Here is a 20,578-nt window from a genome sequence, read left to right on the forward strand (position 1 = left end):
CTAGCTACCCCAGCTACTGCCTTGTTGTGTTAAGGGTCAGGAAACCTTTTACTAGTAGAATAGCAGGTACACCACAACAATCAGTGGGGATGTCTCAGAAGGATGAAGACAGTAAGAACACTTCAACATATATTATATAGGTGATAATATTATTAAATGATAATGTTAGATAACTTCAACTTAAGATTTCTAGATTGTCTCACATTACACTGATAAAATGCTATCACCTTGTGTTAAAACCCATAACGTTAAGCAAGGGTTATTTACACTGGCATTATGGAACTACATTAGGTTGTCCCTGCTGTAACTCAACAGTGAAAAGAGTTTTTTACGTTATATACAGACTAACCCAAAAGCTGGCACACCATCTTTTGACGTAACATATTTAATAATATTTGACACTTCAGGGCCCAGGTAAGTTTGACACTATTGGTTCTGTTACCACAGTTTTCAACATCACGGTTTTCTTCATGGAAGATTCATAGTGTGTTGTAATAATGCACTATCAGCCATGTTTATTTCCATTTTACTTTAATTAACCACAGATGCATCCAAGTCAGATTTAGCTTCACTCTTGTTAACTTAAGAGCAAGCTAATTGGTTGTAGGGCTAATATTAAGACTAAATAACCAAGAGATCCTGAAAGTCGTCTCTTTGAGTTCTCAGCATCCACAGTTTGAAACAAAGTTAAGGCAGCGACCACCAGGAACTTGATTTAGTCTAGTGTAGGAATTAAGATCCAGCCCTGTCACCTACAGCACTTTCTGCCTTGGGTCCCTAGCAGCCAGTTGCCAGGAGGCCGCACACACTCGGATCCAAGCCCTTACACAGCAACACCACGTTTATTTCTTCCCTTCCGGGAGCCCCACAGAGGTCCCTTTCGGGGCGACGCTCCTCCGTGCAGCGGCCGCGGCGCTACAGCTTCCGCTGCTTGTGCCGGGGGTTGCTCTTGCAGCAGACGTAGAGCCGGCCGCGGCGGCGCACCACGTAGCAGTCCTTGCAGCGCCTCCGCAGCGTCGTCTTCGTCTTCAACCCGGCGACGAGCTGCAGGAGGCCGGGCAGCGCCGGGCCGGCGGGCAGGGCCGGGGGGGCGGCCGCTCCTTGCCACAGCGCCGAGGCCCCGGCGGCGCACGGCGGCCGCCCCCCCGCCGCCAGCGAGCTGAAGGGCGAGCGGCACAGCCGGCACAGCGGCACCGCGGCTCTGGCCAGCAGGGACAGCATGCTCCGCGCCCTGCGGGGACAGCGCCGCCATCAGCACCCCCCTCACGACCCCCTCTCCCTCCCTTACCGAGCCCCGCCGCCCCTAACGGCCCCTAACGGCCCCCAACGGTCACCCCATAACGGCCACCAACCGTTCGCAACCGGCGCTCCTCGGTAGCCGCGCTGAGGGAGGGGCGGCGGCGGCGGCGCATGCGCACGGCTGGGGGAGCGGGCGCAAAATGGCGGCGCCCGGCGCGACCTTCCGCCGCCTGCTGCTGCCGCTGCTGCTGCCCCGCGCGGCGCTGCCCGCGGCCTCCCCGCGCCGCTACGGGCTGCGAGCCGCCGCCACGGGAGAGGCGGTGACGCACACCGGGCAGGTGAGGCCGCGGGCAGCCGGGATGGGCTGCCCAGGGAGGTGGTGGAGGCACCGACCCTGGGGGTGGGCAAGGAGAGGCTGGGCGGGGTGCTTGGGGACAGGGTCAGTGGGTGACACTGGTGGGAGGGGGGTGGTTGGAGCAGGTGGTCTCGGAGGTCTCTTCAGAAAGTAAATAGCTGTATATGTATATTTATATACACGTTACATATAATATATTATTTATATGACGTCTCACGGTGTATGTCATCTTCCGGGTGGCAGTGTGGGATCAAAACCCATTGTTGGAAGTAATAAACCTGCTGTTTGTATCTCTGGGCACAGCCAAGGCTTCTCTTTACTGGCTTTAAGCGTCCCTGCCTTGCCCCCTCTGCCTGTTCTTTTTGGCTTTCCAACCTAGAATTTATTTTCTCTGTGACAGAAATGAAAATTAGCTTTTCCTATGCAGTATATAATTGTAAGATGAAGACAACGCTTGAAACTGACTAAAAGGTTTAAATGATTTACACTTGATAGTTCAGTAAGCCTTTGTGTTCTTCGAGGTCATTATTTTTTAAATCAAATCGTTTTTATTTTTCAGGTATATGAAGAAAAAGATTACAGGAAAGTTAGATTTGTTGGACGACAAAAAGAGGTAACTCCTACCACTTTCTCTCAGGGGAGAGGAAGTAGCACTTCTTTTAAATACTTGATGTCTTCAACCACCAAAATTCAGAAAGGAAGTTTGTTGGATTTTGTGTTTTGTGTGTTTTTCTTCTCACTAGAGTGAAAAATCTTCTTTCAGTACAGCATATGGTTGCTTCTGTGTGCCACCCTATTCTTGTTAATGTAGCTGTTTGATCTTGTCAATAAAGAAGTCTGCTTTGACAGAAAACCAAGTTTTCAGTAGCTTGGTGGCCTGAAGTTTAAAACAGTCAAAAACAATGAGGTCTGCAGAATAATAAGTCTGCAGAAGTTTATAGGGTTTTAAAATATTTGGCAGTTGGTCCTGAAATCTGATGTTACATTTTAAAACTGTAAATGACAGCATGTTTTCATTGTTTCCCCTTGGTAAACTACAAAATTAATAGTGTTGTTTGAATATGCCTTCTTTTAACAGAAAAAAGTGAAAGCTAGGCTTTAGATTTTATGTTACAAACATAAACATTTGAGATAAGAAATTTAGTAACCTTAGCTATCTAAGTACATGTCAACTATGTAGGTTGATAGCATGTGTTCATTTTTGTTAGTCTCAAATGCAGTGACTTACTTTTTCTGCTGAACATCACAGTGTATCTAACTACATATAACAATAAATAGAAAAAAATTGAATATCATTTATAATATGTAATAACTACCCAGAAAACAGAGCACAAACATTAGAACTCATGTCTTAGCAATATGATGATTTGAGTATGCAAAGTATACATACATATTTTGATACTTCTGGAATGTTTGCATGCTACCCATGACTTGTCCTAGAAACTGGGATCCAAGTTAAAGCGTAGTGCTGATGTAGTTGTGTTTCTCTGCATGATTCTGTCAAGTAGAAGACTTGTGGGGAAGGGGGGAGAATCCAAAATCCCTCACACTTTTCTGTTTGAGGTAAAATATTTTTTAACCTTGACTTCCTAAATTCAGAACCTAAAAATATTATAGTGCTGTATCACTGCTATAACTATCTGACAATACTTTTCTATAGGCATAAAGTGTAAAACAAAGTGCCATGTCGCTTGCTTTAAGCATCCAACTTCAGTCAATAAACATTTTTTTTTTTTTGTTTTACATGTTTCTGCTTTTCCAAACTGAGAGCACTCAAAACTAAGTAAACTGGATAGACTTGGAAGTGCTAGTTTCCAACTGAACTTTGGTTGAAATAACTAATATTTCAGGATAGTGGAAAGCATAGATGCAGAGTAATTGGATAAACCCATAACCTTATGTATCTAGTTAATTTGAAGAAAGATCTTAAATTTTCAAACTTACAAGTTATCATTTCAGTGTTATACATTTTACCTTAAAGTAAGCTATAAAGCCATACGATATCATTTACAAGTTAGTAGTGTGATTTTTTTAAACATCTTTCTTAGTTACTTAGTGGTATGATTTCAGATTCTTAAGAGTTAAGTTCTAGTAAATATTTGTGTATGATAATACACTAGTCTCTAAGAAAGTCTCTCTGTCAGGGTTTGCTGTATGTTTAAAGCTTGAGGGCTTTTCTCGTTTGTTTTTAGACTGCTGGCTGATGAAGTTTAACTTTGTTCTCCCTCTCTCCAAGCATTTGTGACTTCAATGGAAATTCCTTCTCAAATTGCTCTAAAAATTCAAGACTCACCTTATATCCATTAGGTGTTTACATTTAAGGTGGGAGCTGTAAGCATTTGGCATCTGAAAATTGGAAGGTGTTTCCATTTGAAAGAAAACTTTAAGAATGATTCTAGTGCCATTTTTGTTCAGCAGCAGCACATAATTAACTGCTTTGCTGAATCACCTATCTATATATCTGTTCAAATACACGTTTTGAGGCGTAATTTGCCTTGCATATTTAAAATCTGAGTCCTTACCCATACTGCAAAGGTGTTTTTATGAAGACATACGAGCATTCGCTGAAGCAGCAATACAATTTAATAAATAAAACTAAGATTTACAGTATTCTAAAGTAATGAAGCCTCAAAGGCAAAATTAAGTAACACTAACATCAGCCAAATGTAAAGTTATTTTGTAGGCTTGCTGCTGCTTTGTATCAACAGAGTGGGTGCGTGAAACTATGTCCTCCAGCATTCAGTTTTCCCTAATCATCAGGCACCACAATTCCCTGAGGGATCTGCTGCTGTCCTTTGGGAGAGAAACAGGAATTGTTTTAGCTGGTCTGTATTCTCCAATGCCTGATCAGTGTTTTAGTGCTAATGCTCCAGATGTGTATGGATATTAGAGGTATTAACTATAAGATGTGGTAGTTTTCTAATGCATACATATATAAATATTACTTTTCTAATTTAACCTAAACTCATGCTTATCTTTGATTATTTTTTTTGTGTTGTTTACTTCATTGTATCATGAATTTCATAAGATATATGCTATTTAATTTATGCTGCATGGCAAAAATAGGAATTCTACATGGGAAATAATTAAATGAAAATGTTGTTTAAAATGTGTTCGGAAGCTTACTCCTGGGAGAACAGTGATTGAGTATTTCCCAAATGCAATGTCTATTTCAGTTCTACCTCTGTAACTTTGTAGGACATGCTCTTTGACTCTAATTTTCCATGGCTTGCCAGTCCTGCTAATGTGTCTTCATGACCAATTTATTTCTGGTTCACTTTTTGTATGAAGGAACGCTGAAAGTTTCAAGTTCAGCCCAGCTCCTCTTTCCACAGCAAAAGGCAAGCTCTAGGTCTGTTAAACAAGACTTAATGCTAGTTCTTAATTGTGAAAATGGAACAAAATCTACATATTAAATATTTAAGATAATCCTAATCTGTATTTATCTGTGGTGAATTTATCTGTGGTGTTTAGCAAAGTGGGATAGCTTTCTAGTGACTTTTTTTTCCTTATAGGAATTCCCCAAATGCATTTCAGCTGCTTGTATCGGAATTTCACAGCAGTGTTTGTAGTCTGAGTGCTGCCTTGTTTCTGAAGCTAGCCTGCTGACATGGTGACTGTACTTCCTCACTTCTTTTTCTTCACTGCTTAATCAAATCGGACTCCTTACCAGACCAGGGCAGCCTCTGTAGCTCCTTGTTTCGAACCTCAGCCTTTGGCTCCACGTGCTCCCAGCGAGGTCTGGCCGCACACCTTGGTTCTGCACGTGGCCCTTCTGAGTGCCTGCCAGGCTGTGGGAGAACAGGGCCAGGTTATGTGGACGCTGTCACTTCAGTTCTGCCAGTCTAATTGTTTGGCTAACGAAATCCATGTGTTTTAGCTGAAATCATTGTTCTCCGTGCTGGATCTTGAATGTTTAAATCTGCAGAACTGGGGGATTAATGATCTCTGGCAAGGGTCTAAAACAAGTAGCTGTGAGAAAACTGAGAATGGCAGCTATTAAACTGCATCTGTGCAGCCAGACCAGTGTAATCCTGTCCTCGTATAATCCCTAAGATGACACAGAATCTAATGCCACACTGCAATTTCCACTTCAGCTCCACTCTTCCTGTTGTGCTAGCACAGCAGCAGAAGCCGTGAGAAGAATTGACATCAGAGATGGTCTGGTTTAAATACAGACTTCTTTTCCTTTGGACTCTTGGACCTGGGTTGGTTCCAAGTTTGGTTTCTCACTCTCAGCCTCACAGACAATGTGCTGGCACAGGCAAGTAGCTGGGAACAAGCAGCAGTGGGATTGTCGGGCTGGCACTGGGGAGAAAAAAAAGTTGTTCATTGAGTTATGCTTTGGGTAAGGACCATGCTGTTTGGGTGTGCTTAGGGAGAAATTTCCCTTCCTCAGTGACTACTACTGTGCTTTAATTGAAGGGACGTGATATAACTGAAGCAAGAATTACTTCTTTTTTTTCCCCACATAATTTTTTTCTCAGTCTTTTTTTCTGGCATGTTTTCCTCGCACATTCCTAGACTTTTGTTTAGCATGCTGAACCAGAAACAAGTCATTGTTGTACAGTAGATGAGAGGTTCTTATTTTCCCCCTATCCCCGCAGACTTTTTTGTGGTTCAGAAATAAGCCAGCATATGGAAGAGTGGAGTTCTCTTTATGATCTTGAAGCTGAGTTGCACCAGAGTGCTGTCTTCCTCCTTGAGCATAAAAAGAAAGATCCAAAATCTTGATCATTACTTAAAGCAGCAGTTAAAATCCTTGCAAGCTGACTGAGATTGCTTGGGACTGACATCCACAAGTCATGTGCAATGAGTTCCTTGACGTTGCCGTTTTGCTACAATACTGGAAGTTAATTTTTTTTGTTAACTTTATATAGCTTTAGGCAAATAAAATCCTGTGGTTGACAAACTGACTTTTCTATTGCTGTATGGAAAGCACAGATTTTTGTGGAGACTTAATTGAAGGCTTGGCAAAAGAATACAAGTTGTCAGGTACTAGAACTACATAAAAAAAAAAAAAAAAAACCTTGTGGTTCTTAGATTCATTTAATGGGCACTTAAAAATCTTGTATTTTCCTAAGACTTCAGATACTGACAAGTTGATGAAACTTATGCACAGTATGGTAGATAGCACCTTGTTTGGGTTTGCATGTTATTTTATATTCTTGTGCGTGTAGCATTGCTTTTGACAGGGATGGTTGTTTGCTCAGTGTTGGCTCTGAGCTAGCTGGAAGAAGGTGGCACAGACGAATGAGGGAAGTGCTGCAGGTTCTGCGTAGGTGCAGCTCGCTCTGTTGCCTGCCTCTGGCGCTCTCCAGGAAGGGGTGTGTTTGGCAGGTCTCACAGACGTGCTCAAGTAAAAAGTCTGACAGTCAGTAGTGATACACATATTCAGGAATTGTGCATAAGATGGATTTACAGAGTGGCATAACAGTGCTTAGAGGCTTTTCTTCTTTTTAATTCTGAACGATTTGCCTTTATAACTGTTGTGTACCAAGTTAATGTCTTCCTGAGATTTATGTGCAGTGATGGAGTAACATGCATGGTGGGAGGCTCTAAATTACTGGCAGTTGTTTTATCTCTCTCATGACCTTACTTGTCCCACCATTATTTTGAGTTTATCAGCACAGATTTTTGCAATTTTATCATGTAGTGGCAAAAGCAATACAGACACAGTGTCAGTTAAAAATTTTCTGTTCTCAGCTGCTTGTTCCTGCTCACCTCTTTGCTGAATCTGCTTAGGTCATGTAAACCTGAGCATTGATGTGGTCTGGGTCAGGGTGTGGGCATTATTTTTATGGGGTTTAACACCTTCAGTTCACTGGTCTGGTGAACAAATACAGTGCAGCTGAAGTTGTTACAGCTGTGGAGAAGGTCAGAAAAAAACCTGTGTAGGAACTTCTTAAGTTGGTTGTAGTGTAACTATTTGGGGAAGCAATTGTTTTCTGTTTGAGTGTGCAAGATAACTGAAAGCTTTTTTTTTTTTTTCTTTCAGGTGAACAAGAATTTTGCAATTGATTTAATTGCAGAGCAGCCTGTGAGTGAAGTTGAAAGCAGAGTGATATCATGCGATGGTGGTGGTGGAGCTTTGGGACATCCTAAAGTATACATAAACTTGGTAATATCTTTGTCCTTCATATAGCACGTTTTGCTTGTTATTTCTTGTGTGTAAGTTCATCTGCTCTTTGGCATGTTAGTTTAATGAAGTAAAAAAAAAAAAAAAAACTACTAAGAGGCTCATTTTGTTTGGTGCCTAATACAAAATTAATTTTTTTTTTCTACCTAGAAGAATTTGAGTCTCTATTTGAAGTTACCAGAAATTTCTTGCTTGTGATTTTAACTTTCTAGAAAAAAATAAATCTTATAAGTATCAAAACAAATAAAAAAAAATATTAACGAGCAGTGCCTTGTGAGCAAAAAAAAAAAAAGCTTGCGGTGTCTTGAGGCATTTAACTACTTAAATCCACTGTGTAGACTAGCCATACTTCTGCATTATTCTTAGGACTGTGGTTTATTTTAGAATCCTCTAAGGTCAAGGGGGGAAAGAAAGGAAAGATACTGTCTTTAGAAGTCTAAATCTTGGCATTTCTGAAAACTGAAACATTCATTGTAGTCAGAGAATCAGTGAAAATAAATGTCTTATCCTCCTATTCTCTCTGGCAGTAGCGATATAGCTTCCAATGTATTCTTATTCTGGATTGAAGAATATTGAGGCTACTGATGAACTTGGTGGAATCAGTTGAATAGGCACTGTCCTAAGGCAGACTGAAGATGATTTAGTCTTTGCTTGGTTACCTCCAACTTTGACATTTGCTTAATACCCAAGAGAGTGGTGGGGGAACGCACAATAGTGTCCTTTAGCGTCAGCATTGTTGAGACAATCATAATTTCTTCAATTTTGAACAAAATAAGCATTTTATAATGATTTATTTTACATTCTTCAAAAGCAGATGTTCTAATTCATAAAACTTAGGAAGCTTGTATTCTTTAGTCTTAAGAAGTTAACTTCTTTAGCAATCTGTTCTGACTTAACGTTAATTTTTTTGACCTGCATCACACTGTTCGTGAGAAATGCTTTAGTTTCTCTAACTTTTGATATCTTCTTGTGTTAACAATTAAATTATATGAGGTCTGTAGTTGAATTCTTGAATGCTGGTACCTGCAAACAGAGAGAATGATACTAGATCAGCTTGTCCTCCTTGGCCATAGTAATTGAAACCCCAACTTTGGGGGGTTGGAGGGTAGTCTGGATTTTTTCACTTTGAATATTAACTTGTGGATAGTCATGTTGCTAAATAGCAGAAAATCCTCCTGGTGTCTGCTTGTCTTGTCTTTTCCTTGTGTTAAGGAGGACAACAACTGCTTGCAATCAGTCACACTTCTAAATTTTAATTATATATAAACTTTTATCTTTTGGAGAGAAGAATAAAATCTTATTCTGTAGTAATCTGTTTCTCCAAAATGTTTCTTTTCAGGATTTCTCTTGAAATTCTACTGAACTTTCCTCCTTCATGTAACTAATTCTGTCAGTGTACATTATTGGCTGAAATTCCTATCTAGATATAACTTGAAAATGAAAAATCACGTTCTCTATTAAAATAAATACAAAATGATCCTTTCAGAACACTGGAACAAATATGAATAAACTAACTTAAGTTGTCCAGCTTGGTAAGAGAATCCTTTATTGCTGAAAAGATACCGTTTGGCTGGACTTAAAAATTGTGTTTAGAGATCAGGACTGGTAGTTAAAAATGGCAGCAGGGAAGCTGCGTATGGTGTAGATATGAAGTATGAACCTCTTACCACCTTTCTTACTTGCAGTGTTTCAAGTAAACAAATTCTGTACTGACCTATATTGATCCATTTTAAGATGGTGAATGTAAGTAAGAGAAACTTTGTAGTTTCTAAAAGTTCTGTAAAGTGAAACTAGCATCTTCTGTGTCTTTATATTTTTGCAGGACAAAGAAACGAAGACCGGAACGTGTGGCTACTGTGGACTTCAATTTAAACAGAAACATCACTGAAAGATCATCCCTGCATGCTTGCAGACTTCTGTTAAGATGTTAATGTTTAACTATAAATAAACAATATAATTAAAAGCTCAAGATTTACATTTGTGTTTCTTAACTATGGAAAGTCCAGTTTGTGCCTTTTTAAAACTACAAGTATTGATGATCCAAGTGGTATTACAATATCTACTTTGTATTTATTTTTGCTTTTATGGTACAAATGTCCAGCCTTGTTTGTCAGACTTCTTGTGGGCTTGAAAGTGGCATCTGGCTGAGGCAAGGGGTGACTTGTAATGAGTAATTTGTATTCTTTTTAACAATGAATCTGATAAAAATTATAGGGTGGTTGATTATCCTAGGTGTTTGTCTTTTGATAGTTTTTAATACTGTTAACTTGTTCATGGCCTGCTAAATTCAAAAAGTGGAAGCACAATTCAGCATTGTAACATTTATAGGCATCTATCTCAGGAGCAAGATCATGATACCTGAATTAAGTAGCTATACTTCCTTTACTGTGTAAAAGAAACAGTGCCCTGAAATGGTAATCAGTGTGAGCTGATTCCACAGTTGAAGCTGACTCCACAATCAGTGGCAGTGGAATGGGCTGCCCAGGGGAGTGGTCGAGTCACCATCCCTGGAGGTCTTTAAAAGATGTTTAGGTGTGGAGCTTAGGGATACGGCTTAGTGGAGGACTTGTTAATGTTATGTCAGAGGTTGGACTACGTGACCTTGGAGGTCTCTTCCAACCTAGGTGATTTTGTGTTGCGGTCTCCAAGCTGGGATACACCACCTGTTAGTTTGGCATAACTGAATTTTGTGTTCCTTGCACTAGCTGTTCCTTCACCTCCCCTTCAGAGACAAGGACATGCATCTCTTTCACGCTCCTTCATTAGTAAACAAACCAGGATAGATTAAAGCCCCTTTCTTCACGTCAGTAAGATACCTGCCTTTGGTTTCAGTGAAAATTCAGGCCCTAGCACCTGAAGTTTCTTCTGTATAGGGTAATTTCACTTCCCTGTTGAAGACTTACGAGGATGTAGTAACAAAAGCAAAGGCATAAAACAGTCCAGGAAGCATAGGCTGCTTTTGAGCCTGCAGCACACTATAGGTATGATATTATCATTTCAGACAAATACAGTCTACGTAACGTGAACAGTTTCAGCATGCTTGCACTCTACCAAAAGCCAGAAAATGGGATCTTCATTTTTATGACCAGATGGAAAAGAAAAACAACGACAAAAATTAAGAGAAGAAACTGTTCCTACACCTAAATTTTATTATTTTGCAACTCTTTCAGGTGTCCACAAGGAATTATCAACACCCTCCTCTCCCCTCCCCAACACCCCCCCCCCTTCAAAAAAAATAAAATAAAAAATAGAGGGACATTGTGGCATAGAGGTATAATTTCAGTTCACACCAGAAGACATTCTTCTCACTGAAGTACAGCTAAGCCCCACAAAGCATCAAAACAAAACAAAAAAAGCCAAAAAGAGATGTATTTACAAGTTAGTTTTATGTGCCGGCATTATTTCCTTGTCTGGTCTCGCATTCAGGGCAAGATCTATCTGGGGGGGAACGGGTAATGCTGTGCAAGGTTGTTTGGTGGTATGAGCGACAACATGACTTTAAAATTTTGAGCTGTTTGTATAGAAACAAAGTACAGAAGAGTACACTATCCCTGAGGGCAACGTAGAAACTACCTGTTGCTTCTCAGGTTTAAAAGTTAAAAGGTGTAAGCAGCTGTTTGAGTACCATACTGACGTTTACATGAACATTTTCCTCTTCAATGTCCAAGTTGGAGTGCAACATTTTTCATCGTGCTCTCTATACATGCTACCTTAACTTTGTGGGGTTTATATTCTGCATAAGAGATTTGTAACATCAAGTTTCACAGCTTTTCCTCTGGATGCAGGAAGGAGGCTACAGATGTAGAAAAGGGCAAGACAACTTCCAAAACTAAATTGTATTGCCACAAAACTAATGTAACGTATCCCTGCAAGCACAGAAACTCCTTTGCAAACCACCACAGATTACACAAGAGGGCTAAAGATTGCAGAAAGGATTGTTTAACAACTGTATGCATACTGCCAACTTTATGAGCCAGTCAAACGGAGATGAGAGCTTGAGATCCCAACTGTGGCTTGGATATGCTGTGCACCATAGAACTTCCTCCGCAGAAGACGTCTTGCTGAGAAGCGCCTCAATTCTGCGCCTCAATTCGCTTCGGTCCTTCACTGGCCAAGTCCATCGCAGGAGATTGGAACTGCAGTTAGAAGACCTCCACGCTCACTTGGGAACTGAGTTCTGTCTCAGCCACGCTTTTCCACACACAGGCAACCGAATCCCACCCAACCGAATGGTATACTCCTTAAACACTTATGATTCCGTCGTCTTCGTTCGGATCTTCACGCGCAGAATTACAGGCAAAATACAGTGCTGCAGCTGGCAAGGGAGCTCATAAAAAATGAAAATCTTTGCTTACCTTTATTCAGGTTCAAGATGGCATTAGTTCTGACCTGACTTGAAGAGGAGCCACCAAATGGTGGGATGCCTCTTCTAGATCAAATCAGAATTCAGGAGCCAAAGCCATCCCGGATGAGTCCACAATTGTTATAAATGGCTCCGTCTTCAAAATAGGACTATAATAAAAGTTTACAATTTATTAAAGGTAAGCAAACAGCGCTGGGTGCACCGGGAGTCTCTTCTCTACCACGATGCACACCAGTTACATCAAGCAGCTGATTTTTATGCTCCTAAACTAATACATATTCATTACTACTTCTAAAAAAAACAGGGTTATTATAATTAGTTTCTGGAATCCAAACCCTCCTACTGGAGCATGCGTATCCATATCTGGTGGTCCCTCTGGGGGTCTCTCGTGCTGAAGGCTCATAGTCTTCCTCCCTCTTGTCCTTCTCCTTTGTCCAACTTGGCTGTATGTCAGAGACTTGTGCAGCATCCCCTGCAAGCTTTGTCTTTTAGTCATTCTTCAGCTTTCCCTGGCTCCTTAATCTCCTGGCCAGATATCAGACACTTGCATAGTGTCCCATGCTATAGTTATAATAGCAGTTATTCTGAACCTCCCCCCCAGATATCAGAGACTTCAAGGAAAAGCCTACGAATACATTTCCCTTCAAGCTCTCTATTGACAGGAATTGCTAAAACATTCCTTTGCAAGATACAAGAACTATATACATTAACTACTCTGTTTTTCTTAGACTTGTGGTTATACGAGGATATGTAAGACAGAAGGTCACATTCATCATACCATGCGGCCCTAGCATTATTCCATATTGACACGAATCAGATGAACACATTTCACAAGGCTATGGCTACTGAACTTGCCTGTGTCAAGTTATAGATGAAATTCAACAAGTGCAATCAAGCTTAAGGGGAGGTCTGAGCTATTCTGTCTGGAGAAGATGTGTTTAGAGGCTATCACTGCAACTGCTCAGCTGCATATACAGCCCTTTTAAACATTTTTTTCACCTGTGAGAACTTAACCTTCCTTTCTATATCTTTCACCTTTTCCCTTTCCTCTTTCCTCCATTCCATTGCTGCTCATTTCAGTGATCATCAGGTTAGCCTTCGATTTATTCTTTGTAATGACCTAGACCTAAGAAATAATGACTTATACAATGTTATATATGACTGGTGCAGTTCCGTTAATGTGCTGCCATCTCTGCAAATAGACACAAGAAATATGTTAGTGTATGTGGTCATCTGTGGGCTTTTGATTTTTCTTACGAATAATACAGCTCTTTGGATTAGTGTTTCTCATAATGAATTGGCATGGCATCTGCTGAGGACCCTGACAAATCCCATCTCACCAGTCTTGGCTATGGAACACTGCTCTTGTTCTCCCTGAAGTACTTATTGTATGTGGAGCTATCGATTGACACCAGTGAAGCAAAGAAGGTCTCTGCTCTGGGAATCTTCGTAGGCAAACTCCAGACTTTGCTCATTTTGTATCTGCTAGGCTTAAATATCTAGTTGTGAATGGCTGTTTATATGAAGTCTTGCACATTTGAGTTCTGCTGTCCGCATACCTGTGGAAAGGCCAACCTTAACCTCCAGTAGGTGGGGGAAAAGTGAGAAAAAGCCGGTCATAAGCAGATGTGTGAAAATGGATCTTCGAGGGTAGACTAAAACACTGAACAACCATAATGCTGCTTTGATACTTAGACAGCAAATTCAGACTAGAAAGCATAATGGAATAAAATTTACAGACTTGAATTCTATCAGTCATTGTTCTGCTTTTCATAGTTACAGCCTGGGAGGAATTATCTATAGCCTGCTATCCCAGTTACTACAGTAAAAACTGCTTTATGTTCAGTCGCTATGAAAATAGGAAGTGTTCTACATTGATGTGTAGCTAGTCTTCATGGCTGTATGTTTCTTTCACTTGCTAAATAAAAACAGTTTGCATATCTTCTCATTATTTTTGCTACATATATTAAGCTTTTCATGGTGAAAGTCACTATGTATTTAAACTTTAAAAATGAATAAAGATGATCCATTTTTCCCCCCATAATATTCAGTGCTCTCTATTCTCAATATTCAGTGCTCTCTATTCTCTAATTAAAAAATAACTAGAATTAGTTTACAAGCCAAGTATAGTTAGTTCATAAAGGCATAAAGATCTGACTATGCCGTAACAGGCAAATGCATGCTTTTGAAGCTTCTTTGAGTCCTATGGCATCTGACTGCTCTGGAGGTTGCTCTTGTACCATGCTTCTCAAAATTAGCAGACAGCATCCTTATACCTCCTACTTTCTGACCTGTAAGTAATATTTGCATTGTTTATTTAATACTGAGCAAGAACTAAATAAAATGCAGAGTACTGTCACAGCAATAGAAATGGTTGGTTGTATATTAGCCATGTTGCATTGGCATTTTTTTTTTTCTGCTATAAGTCTACACTGGTTTGAGAAGTAATTAAATTTTTCTGTAGCGGTCTCTTGAGTTTGCTGCCCAAACTTAAAGCTAGGGATTCCTTAGAATCACATATGTCAATTCAATCTTGTCAATGGATTGGACTGATCAGGGTAAAAATGACCCCACATTCAACTTTTCATAAAATTTATGGTGTAAATTACCATTTGTCTCCCTTTCTGGAGGTCCAGCAGGGACTTGAGTAGCTAAGGAAGAATAGCAGTTTGTTTTCATAATCAGAAGCAGTATAGCAGAGCAAGAAAAGTAGAATTAAAAACATTTGTATCCTTTCTGCATATGTCAGTGACTTGTATGATTGAATTTCACAGAGTTTTCTTTATGTCAAGCTCTGTTTGGTGTTAGTGGCCTGTGCAACAAGACACATTAAAGACCATGCATACCCAGGTAGTGACAGTTTTCACTCTAGTCTTTCCAGACCCCAAATACTTTTCTACGGACTGGTCGCAGTGGGGGATTAGAGTTGAACATGCTGACTATCTTTCCATGCTGAGAGCAGCTCACAGAGCTCAGATGTGTTTGAGATATGGTGAATTTAACTGACAGTAACAGGAACTTATTTTTCTCAGCCTGAAAGTTATGCAGTCATTATTGATTATTCCAGGTCTACATTGCCATCCAGTGACTTGATGCTCATTTTGCCATCTGAAATGCTTAGCATTCAGGTGTCAAAAAATTGAGATGACAAAGCAAAAATCGTCATGTGGAAGAACAGATTATGAAAGAGGAGCAGAGGAACGAAGAATGCAATTACTGCAAAATGGAAATAATGTGATGGAACACTGGGAATATTGCTTTTAAACCTTTTTTCTTTTTTAAAGGGGCTGTTTGTTTCCCTTAGAGTGATGCAAATATTGTGAGAATATGCATAACTGCACCCATCCATATTATCTTCTGCTGATACTACATCCTGTTTTAGGAAACCTTTCCAATGACCCTGCTGTGCATACATTTTTATTGCCATACTGGCAACTGTATACCAGTACAAACGCTATCAACAGCACTTTCTAATGGAGATGCTGTTTTAGCAAACACCAGAATTCAAGCAAAAAATTCTTATCCCTAAGCAGTGTGAATCCAGTCGTGAAATAAGAATACAGTTAAACATTACAGAATTTGTAAAAACTGGCTACAGCTCCGTAGGCATTCCCACCCTTTTTAACATTCCCCAGTGAGTGTAGTTTCTCCTTTACAGTTTTTAATTTTTTCCTGTTTTCTCATTGTTTCCTTTTCCTATGTCTTCTGTTCCTTTCACTCATCTGTCCCTTCTTTTATACCTTTATTAATAAGGACTAGATCTTTGACAAATCAGTGGTTTACTTGTAATAAACCTGTCTCTCTGGTTTACCTCTAATGCTTATCTCCTGCTTCAATAAAACAGAGTGCCTAACTCAAAAGCCTGTTCTTTATGAAACTCTGTTGCTTGGTCTGAAGCATACATTTAAGAAGGCAGTCATTTGGCTAGAGTTTTTTACTCTTGAGTGGATCAAGAAATCTAAAACTGCATTCACTACTGTGATTAATGATCAAAATGAAATCTCTATTTGGAAATTTGACGCTTTATAGTGTACTGGCCTGGCAAATTATTGCATAAGATTTCTTAGTCTTCACTTATGATTTATCTTAACAGCAAGTCATTTCTGTTTGTGTTAACTTTATGTCAATATTGGTATATTTGCAACTTTCGTTGTCATAACTTCCAAAAGTTATTGATTTATTTTTTTTTTCTTGTAGAGATACTAGAGAAGTGGAAGAAATTAGCTTAGAAGTCTGTATTAATGTATTCGCTGTGGACATAATGATTTTTTTTTAAAAAGATGTAGTTAGGAATACAAGAATAAAAATTACCTGATTTTTATGTTCATGTACATTTTCTTGAACTTTGTTTTGTAGGAAAAAGTCAGTTTCAGGAAAACCTGGAGTAAGGCAGTTCTTGGTTTCTAGAAAGGATTTGCACAAGGTGCATCTCTTCCCTTCTCTCCAAGGAGTCATCTTCTGTTAGCAGACCTGTGGTTTAATACCTAAGTAGACTTAAGCAAGTACTATAATCTTTGGACTGTGCAATGCTCTTTGAATCTTCTCAAATTCACAGATCATAAAACTAAGTTCTCACGCATCTGCTACTGAAAGGAAATCTGAAGTGTTTTAGGTGCTAAAAGAGGATTTGTAAACAAAGTGGGGTACCAGTGACTATAGCAGAACCTCAAATGGTTCTCAAATTTGCTTTTAATTTTTAATTTTAGGATAAAACAATGCCCTTACCCTTGTGTAAGGAAAACAAGTTAGAAGCACAGCAGTGTGACTGAAGAGTGGGATCTGCCTGACCTAATTTTAGACTGGAATGCTTGGGTGTAAGGGAGGTTGAACAATTGAAATAAGGGGATATCAGAAATAAAAAGGACTTCCAGAAATGTACTGCATATAACAAAAATTCCACTGATGCTCTGGGTAGCACAGGCCTGTCTCTGAGGAAAGAGGGCCTGGACAGATCTGGGATGTGACATTGTAAGGGCTGAAGTTGGCAGGGGTACTGTAGCAGTTGCTGCCTTTTGGCATCGGAGCTGTAAATCTAATCAGTTGTGGCCTCCTGCAAAGCTCTCTCTGGATGCTCACATCTAGAGTGAAAACTGGACTTGCTCCATGTACAGTTTGTGCCAACTCTAAAAGCAAGCTGAGTGACTTACAGAGCAGGAATACATGGGGTAATGTCTGCATGTAGTCTTATTAGTTACTCATAAACCCAATAATCAGGAATGAGGCAGTTGCCTACCTACACTAAGGGGATTCTTACTTCATATTGTTGATATATTGATTAACTTATAAATTTCCATAAACTTAGTATTGTTCTTTTGTCCTCTATACAGATGTTTCTGGACACATAAATACTTGGATTTGATGCCTATATGCTGGATGTGATGAAATCTGGTATGTTCAGATCCAGAAACTGAGTTTCATAGATTCCATCATGGAAATTAAAGTTGGCTTTACACTTGAGAGGGAAGTGTTGCTTGAGTTTGTAGGAAGGGGCAGTAAAGTATTTGACATGGATGTTTTTATTCCCTGTATTCCCTGCAGCCCTTTGCAGATCACTGATATTTGGAGAAAAGCATGTCACAATGTAGTCTACAACTGTGGTATTCCTATTATCAAGAGTGGAGGTCAAGCCAGAACATAGGCCAAGAAACATAAATGTGCTCCTAGATGACCTCACTGTAGCCAAAGCATAGGAGAAACATAGGGTCAAGACAGAGAATGGGATTAATGTACAGCTGGATATAGCTAAGATTTGGGGTCAGGTTTAGGATTAGAATATCTCCATAAAAGCATCAGTTCAAATATCAGTAGTGGTCACAAAATCAAGTCTGTATTAGAAATTACTAGGAAAAGAACAGTGTGAAACAGAAAACAGTTGTGCTGTTGCCTAAACTGAAATCTTACTTGTGCCTTTTATTTTTCTGTACAGGTATGGTCCTTCTATCTTCATTTTTTAAAAAAGAGAGTCAGACTGAAGGAAGCCACACTGGTTAAAAACTTATCCCCATATTCAGAGGACAGCTAGAAGAGCTATAAAATTAAGCAGTATGTATACTGTGAACAGCTAAGAGAAACTGAAGAAAATAAGAGGGAAACAAGACCAATAGAGAACATAATTAAGGCCGGTAAGAAGCACTGAAATTTTAGAAACTGAAAGAATTTTAATAAGTGTACAAGCCTAATGTAAGAAGGATGTGGTAAAATTTAGTGATGCTAAAAGATGAAAATTAGAGGTGTATCTGTTACGTTATATAACTGTATGACAGGAAATCAATAAAATATTTTCCAGTAATAGAAGGGGCTGCTCTTTAATGTCTACTAAATTTAGACATTTTTAAATTGGCATGCCCAAGTAATTAGTTTCCACAGAGCTGTCCAATGAGCCTTCTGGATCATTAATGTTGATTTTTGATAAGCTTTGAAATATTGGAAAAAGAGAACAAAAATGGGTAATATGCCAACATTCAAAGATGGTAAAAGGCATGACCTGGATAATTACATGTCTGTCAGTTTGACATCACTTCTGGGCAAAATAATAAGGGACCTAATTAATAATGAATTAAAGAAATGTTGTATAATTAGTGCCAATCAACATGAGTCATAGGAAAATCAGACCATGTCCAGCTAGCTTGATGTGTTTTTGATGAAATTAGTAGTAGTGGTTGATAAAACTAAAAGTGTTAACATAATACCCTCTGATATTTGCAAAGATTAGATTTGGTAGTACTCCATGATATTTTGATTCAGAAGTGGAAGTCTTGTGTAATCAACCAGCTGCACTCACATGGATTATGTGTATTAAAGAGTAGCCATTTTCTAGGTGTGAAAACCTCAGTGTAAAATGAGGATCATTGCTGAAATTATTTATTTCTGTCAGACTCTTGATGGCATCTGTTCTCAACTGTGTGGCACTTAGCTTCTTATCAGTGTCGTAAGGCAACATTAGTAACTACAGATGGTTTGAGGGTTGAAAGACTGAGGGGCTATTAAGTAAGACAGAGGATTCAGTGGTGATACTGCTCACTGCCTCTTGCCCAGCCAAAGCTGGCACAAAGCTGTATATCTTAATGTGAAGAAAAGTAAACCAAAAATAAAGCGCTGTCTATATTTGTAGAAAAAAGAAGCATTTTAGTGAGGGGATACCTGTAACAACCCAAGTTACATTTTATCCCAGGTGAATAGCAGACAATAGCAAACATTGACTATTACATTTGTCCTTTTTTTTTTTTTTTTTTTTTTTGATTATCAGATCCTTATAAGTTTACAATTGTTTACAATTCAGTTCTGTCTTGAATAACTTTTGTGAGCTTTGGAAGAATAAGTAGAGCTGTATTGCATAGGCACATCTTTCTAAATTTTTCATGAGTTCACCTGTTATTGAATACTGAGTCCAGTTCGAGGTCTATGGTTCATTAACTAATGGGGATAAATTAGAAAAAGTTCAGAGAAAGCAATGGCACAAATTACAAGAGTAGAAAATGTGTTGTGTAGTGAAAGATTTAACAAGCTTCATCTTTGCACTTTCTCATAAATGAGGTTAAGGGCTGACTTGATCAGGGTCTACAAGTACACATACAGGGAACAAAGCTCTGATAATGGGGTCTTCATTCTGGCTGAAAAAAAAAAGAAATCTAATTGCTGGAAGATATAGACAGGCAGATTCAGGCATGAGTGTCACTTACCAAGGCCTGTAAAATTTTGCAGCATTGTTGATTCTATTTTTAGTGTTGGTAGCTTCTGAGATGTATATTAATTGAAACAATGGTGATACCTGAAAACTACTGTGGACTGTGTTATAAAGGTAATTAGATCATTGCAATAGTCCATACTCAATCTGTAGTAATTAAATGCATACTAAGTCAAAGACACTGGTTCTATTAAACATGGTGCTGTTAGAAATATATTCCAAGCCTTCTTCTGAATAAGGTACAGAAAGGACTTGAACTTTGTTTCTCCACAAAAATACTCCAGTTGTCTGAGGGATGGTGATTTGAACTCTGTTTTTGCAAAAAGAAAGACCAGATCTCGAATCCTGATATTTATCATTGACAAGGAATTGTCATCATGTCAGTGCCTAAGAAAGCCAAACGAATTAAAATGAAATAAAGTTAGCTTTAGAAGGTGGACAGACAGGTGGATTTCCTCTCTGCTCTCAGTTTTTTTTTTTCCCAGTTAAGATTACATATGAAACCTGTATTACTTTTGGGGATGAAAATGAAAAAGTGATTCCATTTAAACTTTGAAAACTGGGACTTTAATATTATTTTGACAGTACTGCTTTTGTGGTGCTCTTTATACTATACCTGCTACTGGAATGAAGGGGCTTATGCTTCTTCTAAGCTTTTCAAGCTTTGCTTACCAGTTTGAATGGTACTCTAGATTAGTGCCTTAGATTTTCTATGGTTTTGATGAAGAAGCTAGTATTCAGCATCTCCATATGTGTTGAACAGTAGCATCATCTTCAGAACAGTCATGGAATGATTGA

General features: G+C 39.2%; 2 protein-coding genes across 2 annotated transcripts; one reads left to right on the forward strand and one right to left on the reverse strand.

The window, feature by feature from the left end:
* Nucleotides 1-514: 514 nt before the first annotated feature.
* MRPL36 (mitochondrial ribosomal protein L36) lies at nt 515-1,417 on the reverse strand. Its single transcript, XM_068671219.1, has 2 exons — nt 1,353-1,417; nt 515-1,231 (listed from the first exon to the last, which is right to left on the reverse strand). Exon 2 carries the CDS (start codon nt 1,219-1,221, stop codon nt 916-918), a length of 306 nt encoding a protein of 101 aa, XP_068527320.1. The 5' UTR covers nt 1,222-1,231; nt 1,353-1,417; the 3' UTR covers nt 515-915.
* A 22-nt stretch (nt 1,418-1,439) lies between these two features.
* Nucleotides 1,440-9,702, forward strand: NDUFS6 (NADH:ubiquinone oxidoreductase subunit S6). Its single transcript, XM_068671218.1, has 4 exons — nt 1,440-1,577; nt 2,154-2,207; nt 7,593-7,715; nt 9,556-9,702. Exons 1-4 carry the CDS (start codon nt 1,440-1,442, stop codon nt 9,619-9,621), a joined length of 381 nt encoding a protein of 126 aa, XP_068527319.1. The 3' UTR covers nt 9,622-9,702.
* Nucleotides 9,703-20,578: the final 10,876 nt, after the last annotated feature.

The sequence above is a fragment of the Anas acuta genome, chromosome 2 (assembly GCF_963932015.1).
Source record: "Anas acuta chromosome 2, bAnaAcu1.1, whole genome shotgun sequence".
Taxonomy (NCBI): domain Eukaryota; kingdom Metazoa; phylum Chordata; class Aves; order Anseriformes; family Anatidae; genus Anas; species Anas acuta.